We start from the raw sequence: 6,873 nt of genomic DNA, 5'->3' as shown, positions 1-6,873 counted from the left end.
TTTACTTACAGGAGAGTTAAGCTGCAGATCTGCTATATACAACTCCAAAATGAACATATTTGTTGTCGTCTGCTTCGTGCTTGGATGTTCGTTATCAACATATGCTAGTGAGATTCTTGAGTTTATCTGTATATAGATATTATTTTATATATTTATTTTTAGTTTGATTACATGATTTTAAGTTAACTTGCAGTTTCTGTGCTATGTTCGTTATAATTTTCTGATTAGTTATGATCAAACAGACGGAGAGTATCTGTAAAACGCTGCTTCCACTTTCTCTGGAAAAATACATATTTTATCTATTATTTAATGAAATTCCATTTACATGTACATTTGTATGCATTTTAAGAGAAACCATTTTATCACATTGCGTACCCTGTGCGTTACACAAAGATAGCGTAAAGTCGTGTTTCAGTATATTAAATAATCTTTTACTTTTGGGTATTAGATAAAATTGCATTACATTCGTATAACTTCATTTCTTACTTTTATTGTAGTTGTTGATGCTCAAATTGAGGTGGCTTGATATTGTTTTATTCAAGTCGTTCAATAATTAGCGCTGGTGCATTAGAAGTGGAAAATAAGGAAATTGAGTCTTAATAATTGTACTTCACTTCAGTGTTGTTACATTTTTCTGGACATTCGGGATCAATGAGTCTAGCGCTTTTAAATGTAGAGAATTGAGTACCGCTCGCCGGTGCTAGGGTGCGTGAGGGATGTTGCACATTTTCATTATCCCTCATGTACAGACTCAATCAAACCGAGTCTGCAATTTTAATGTAATTTTGCTGTTTTATTGCTTCCGATGGATCACTTTTTTTTCCAGATGTTTAACTAAAGTATGGACATGATTTGTGTGAAGATCTAGCGAAATTCAAATTAATTATCTATATTCCACTTTCATTTTCAGCATATCATACACGAACGTACGCTGGAAACCAACAAAGTAAGTAAGCTGTCTTTGTTGTTTCCTTGAACTTTACATTCATTGCTTAGTACTGGTTGGTTCTAGGAACGGATTCGAGAATCGTAATGATGTGTTGGGTTTCTGAATAATGTTCCTAATATGCTGTATATTCAGTTTAGTATTATATCACCATATAGTGAATCTTATTGCAATGTCAGCATTAGATTAAACATAATTTAAGTTCAACATTAGAAATAAGATTATTTCCTGCATTTGTATTTCAGGATTTAAGTTCATATTTTTTAAAAGTTGGATGCATTTTAAGATAATTCTGTATCGTATTTATGAGCAGTTTCGATCTTCAATATACCTTTATAATACACTATGTTGTAATATATATTATGTCTCTATAGCATGCTGCACTGATTATTTGGGACGTCGTATTCGACCAGGTCAGAATTATTTTGATGGTTGTAACACGTGTATTTGTGGACAAGCTGGCGTGGTATGTTTACATCTTTTTACTGCCTGATAATCTGTATAATACAGCTCTTTACTTTAATACATTTATACTTCTCGTAATTTTAAACTGAGAAATATTCATTTGAGGTATTTTATTACCATAAGGCCAACCTTTACAGTCGACAAGTACCAGTACAAGTTGGGCTGGCTTTATACTCAATGTTATATTGCTCCTCCGTAAAAGTTTCTAAATTTCAGCTGAAACGCCGTTTTCGTCGAGATAACATTTATGCTCACATTTTATATTAGAAAATACTGATAATTGCTCAACAGTCTCTTTGTAAATATAAAATAAACATGTTTTGGGTTCACACAAAGTAGATATGTTATGTTTAAAATTCTACACACAGTTTGAGTGGTCAAAATATGAATATATATTGTCATAAAAAAAACTGAGAAAAGACAAACTTTTCTTTTCAAATTAGACACATTAAGTAACAATTTTATAGATTTCAATAAATTTCTGTTATTAAAATATTTTACTCAAGAATGAGCATAGTATATCTTTAACAATGCCGACTATGTACATCAACGAACCATGCAATATTCTCAATCTTGTTGTTTTGGGCAACTTTTAAGATTTTCATTTTGGACTATTTTTATACTTATTTTTTTTAATCCTTACGACCATTGTTTGTTTTAAATATCAGAATGCGATAATTAAAATTATCTATTTTTTCAGTTAAACAAGTGTTTATATCACTGCTTATTGAATGTTATTTGTTCTGTTCTGATATAAAGTTTATATTTATACAACTCAATGTCTTTTATTTATTTGTCAGCCTTCCATATGTACATTGAGATACTGTGGACCGACTGATGTAAATACTGGGAGAACTTCTTACGGCGGTGCTCAAGTATTACCAACTATACCAGTCGATCCTGTTCCTCCAGTTAGACCAATTAATCCATCATACAACGTTAATCCGATGGCACCCGTTAGACCAATTAATCCATCATACAACGTTAATCCGATGGCACCCGTTAGACCAATTAATCCATCATACAACGTTAATCCGATGGCACCCGTATCTCCGACATATCCACCATATCAAACAAGGAGATACTAACTCTCGGCCTGTGTTTGGAAGACGTTGTATCAGTAGATTGTAAAATACATGATCCAATGTTTTCGAGTATTGGATCAACGATGATCTCGACAAGAATATAAAAAAGATAATAATTTCAAGGGATTATATTAAGAACATGTATGTTTTAGTGAACAATATCTATCAAATTTCCGTTTTTGTTATAATTATATGGACAATAAATTTAAGTCAGCCATTATGTGTATTATTTTTATCTATTTATTTAAATCAAGATGTGGTTCAGACTTAAATGACTGCATATGAATACCTGATACTATAAAAAAATGCACTTGTACAGTTAAGGGGTAATACGATATAGTGGGCAATCTGTAAATATCAGAATATTTGTTTTCATATTTATGAATATTATACCTTATTGAATAAACTGGAAGAATGTGTTTATGTTTATGAAATTTCGATTATAATAATGTGTGTGGCTCATTCACGGAATCATAAATAAGTAGCTGAGTGTTTTAAATAACTAGCCGTAATGAAGTTTTTTTTGCATTTTAAATCCTGTAGGATCCGTAGCTTAGGTAACGAATCAAGAATTTAAGTAAAATTAAAAACAAACACACAAACATCACAAGCGTAACCACTATAACGTCGATAAATGAAATAAAAATTAATCAAAGAGCACCATTTCTTGTAAACGTCGGCTGACGGCAAAATTGAATATCAAAATTGTACACAACCAGGGACCAAAAATATAACATATAGCTTCAGCAAACCGGCTATTCAGGATAACGAACTAGTATTACCAATTTCCCCCGTTAGTGAGCGACTACTTATCTAATATGATTTCTGAATCAGCGGTGAGAGAAAAATGACCATTAGATTCAATGTCCGAGATCAAATGTTCCGCAGAAATGCCTCGACCGGGGATCAGACTAGCAACCCCAAAGCAATACTTGGTGGTACACTGACATCTGACAATTATATATATATGATCCAAACCCTATTGAGCTAAGCAGTGGTAAATATAACTGATAAATTTCGTAACTGAAGTGACAGTGCACAAAGAAATTAGCCTATGAATTTTCATATGACTATAATTCTGTGTAAGACCACCCTACATTATAATAAATTTAAACGTTTTATGTAAATTTGAACTGTCCATGATCGGTCTGTTGGGGAAGAAAGGAAGTTAAAAATGTATTTCAAATAATTTCGAATTTTGTTGCAAAACATTAGACAGAGAAAAGACCTTATGGGCAGGTAATACTGTGCTTTATTTATATTTTAAATATCTTTATTAACTCAATTTCTTCATGGAAATTGCAATAAGTTATAATCGTGACAATTGATGCTATTATTATACCAACATTTCGTAAGCACTAATCAATTCTTAATTTGTCTGACCAACTTCCTGCCATGGTTCTTACGAGAGCTATGAAAATGAACTCGAAAATTGTGCATTTCAATGCTAAATTACTTGACAAAGGACACGAATTCCTAAATGAAGAAATCACATATATTCCTCAGACATAATTCAACGATCAATTTTTAACTAAAATCATTTTATGAGAACAAATTATAAAACATTTTTATAAAACGAGTACATCTTTCATTTCTGTTATTATAACTACGAGTATTTCCGACAAGTAGCTGATTGTACTGAAATTGTCATTATTCCGTCTGTATTAAATTGTTTGTGTAAATTTTGCAAATAGGTTGTAAAGATAAATGCAAAAGATATAAAAGATATAAAAGATAAAATAATATGTATCATGAATGTTTATATCAAAAAAAATTTACCCTCCTCAACACCCCCGCACACACACACACACACACACACACACACACACACACACACACACACACACACACGCGCACCAACGCACGCACGCACACACGCACACACACACACACACACACACATAAGGTAGTTGTTACTTCATTACTTGGATAATTGTGAAATTGTGACAGAGAAAGATTGTAGAGAGATCTTTTTATATATTAACGGTGGCACAAAGGTGACAAGTGTGTGTTTTTATTTATCTCGTGGCCACGAGACACTTGTCGTGGCCACGAGTTACTAAGTCGTGGCCACGAGATAGCTAAGTCGTGGCCACGAGATACTATGTCGAGGCCACGAGTTACTAAGTCGTGGCCACGAGATTGCATAAATCGTGGCCATGAGTTACTATGTCGTGGCCACGAGTTAATAAGTCGTGGCCACGAGATAGCTAAGTCGTGGCCATGAGATACTATGTCGTGGCCATGAGTTATTAAGTCGTGACCACGAGATACTATGTCGTGGTCACGAGTTACTAAGTCGTGGCCACGAGATAGCTAAGTCGTGACCACGAGATACTATGTCGTGGCCACGAGATAGCTTAGTCGTGGCCACGAGGTACTATGTCGTGGCCACGAGTTACTAAATCGTGGTCACGAGAAAGCTAAGTCGTGGCCACGAGATAAATAACCAATCAGATTACACCATTTATGTGAATTTCCCTAATTAACTAGACATGTGCTATAGTACAAGGATGCCCCTTCTTCACCAGCCTGTAAAAGTGCCATTTATACAACTTATTGACTTGTCAATAATTTTACATTTAGCGTTAATGTGACCCTGATTTTTTACCCAATGACCTCGAAATTATTAGATGTCATCTACTGATCAGGTGCAATGATCTTTCTTCTAAATTATTCATCAGACAAGGAGTTTACCTTATAGGCTATTTACTGTTCATGGGCAATGTCCCTTACAAATGAAATAAACCAGGACTTATTCCTTCTCATGTTATCGTATAAACAAGGTTAACAGGCCGTAGTACGTACAAACTGACCGATTTGATCACAAACTTGCCCAACAAAGAGCTATAGTCAAAATTAATGTATGATGGGCCTTGGGAAGTGACTTTCTATTATGATCTTAAAGACAAGTTCAAAGTGAATATCTTCAGTATTTTCAAAGATTAATGTTGCATGTAAAAGTAAGTTGTTAAGTTTAAAAAATCATAATATATATAGTGTATTCTGATTGGTTAATTATCTCGTGGTCACGACTTAGTTATCTCGTGGCCACGACTTAGTAACTCGTGGCCACGGCATAGTATCTCGTGGCCACGACTTAGCTATCTCGTGGCCACGACTTAGTAACTCGTGGCCACGACATAGTATCTAGTGGTCACGACTTAGCTATCTCGTGGCCACGACATAGTAACTCGTGGCCACGACATAGTATCTCGTGGCCACGAGATAAATAAAAACACACACACATGTCACCTTTGTGCCACCGTATATATTTGAAAAAAGGCAATAAAAAGAGAACTGGAATGTTTTGACTTAATTATGGGACCTTTATCACTGTGGTATACCGTACCCCGGATATTGCTCGATATAATGAGGACTTTCATCCCATTTCGCGACTTTGAACGGGGAACAATGGTAAGTTCAGTATTTTGGATTGGTTATAGTAAAACAAATACTTCGATAATTTCTTAAGTCACTGAAAACCCATAAATGTTGAGAAATAGCTTTGAAATGTAATTAGGAGGTAAAATTCGTCTCGTTGCTAACATTATAAATGAGCTCTGATCAGTCAAATTTGATGTTTTGTGCATATACTTCCTTAAAAGAAAAACGTGACACAAATGAATTGTGATAACGATGATGAAGTTTATGTTGTAAATGTTCAATCAACAATAACATCTCAGATGACAGCGCATTTTGAGAATAAATACACATGTCAGTGTACCAAGTATTGCTTTGAGGTTGCTTGCCGGTGTCACGAGTATTGCTTTTTAGTGTAACGAGAATTGGTCATTTATTAATATTATTATCGAGTAAATGCGAGGAGTAATGACAGACTTTTATCCACACTCAATCTTAAATATTTCTTATTGTATATACTTATTGACGCTATATGTGCAGAATATGCAGAGTTCGGAGGTACTTAACTGGAAACATCTGCGAATAATCCACAGGCAGTTAAATTTTCTTTCCTGCTCATGTAAAAACTGAGTCGAAAAAAAATTGTTAGTAATTTTCTGAGTTAACAAAGTTCTCGTTGCTATGGAAAGATCAACTTTTTTCAGAATTTATTAATAATCATTGCATATCTAAATATTAACAGTAACAAAATTGCATTGACGCTGCCTCAAGATTGTCAATATTAGCCGGTAATGAGCAAGTGTGCCAATATCTGATATCAACCCACTTCCTTCTATGCCAAAAATCCATGTAAAGGTAACTTAGGTCATTTTGCACCTGCATTCTAGCAACAGCACACCGTCTGCACGTGAAATGTTACTATTTTTGTTAAATTTGTTGATATTTTACTAAGTGTGCAGATATCTTTATCACACTTACCCTGTAAAAACGTACATTGTATAATTAATGTCATCT

At 34.1% G+C, this 6,873-nt stretch overlaps 1 protein-coding gene across 1 annotated transcript; it reads left to right on the top strand.

Annotated features, from left to right (window-relative positions):
• Nucleotides 1-2,716, top strand: LOC132752839 (sporozoite surface protein 2-like). Its single transcript, XM_060743227.1, has 4 exons — nt 1-107; nt 911-946; nt 1,321-1,412; nt 2,212-2,716. The coding sequence occupies exons 1-4, from the start codon at nt 50-52 to the stop codon at nt 2,497-2,499; spliced, it is 474 nt and encodes a 157-aa protein (XP_060599210.1). The 5' UTR covers nt 1-49; the 3' UTR covers nt 2,500-2,716.
• Nucleotides 2,717-6,873: the final 4,157 nt, after the last annotated feature.

Source organism: Ruditapes philippinarum, unplaced genomic scaffold, assembly GCF_026571515.1.
Source record: "Ruditapes philippinarum isolate M1 unplaced genomic scaffold, ASM2657151v2 ctg1412_1_1_1_1, whole genome shotgun sequence".
Classification (NCBI taxonomy): domain Eukaryota; kingdom Metazoa; phylum Mollusca; class Bivalvia; order Venerida; family Veneridae; genus Ruditapes; species Ruditapes philippinarum.
The sequence above is the reverse complement of the archived record's forward strand: the minus strand, read 5'-3'. Positions and strand labels throughout refer to the sequence as shown.

What these genes read in the sequence shown, in the direction of transcription:
- LOC132752839 (XM_060743227.1), top strand. Translation starts at nt 50, where the DNA reads ATGAACATATTTGTTGTCGTCTGCTTCGTGCTTGGATGTTCGTTATCA. An exon ending in GTACGCTGGAAACCAACAAA is followed by an intron (nt 947 to 1,320) that starts GTAAGTAAGCTG and finishes ATGTCTCTATAG; the next exon opens with CATGCTGCACTGATTATTTG. An exon ending in TTTGTGGACAAGCTGGCGTG is followed by an intron (nt 1,413 to 2,211) that starts GTATGTTTACAT and finishes TTTATTTGTCAG; the next exon opens with CCTTCCATATGTACATTGAG.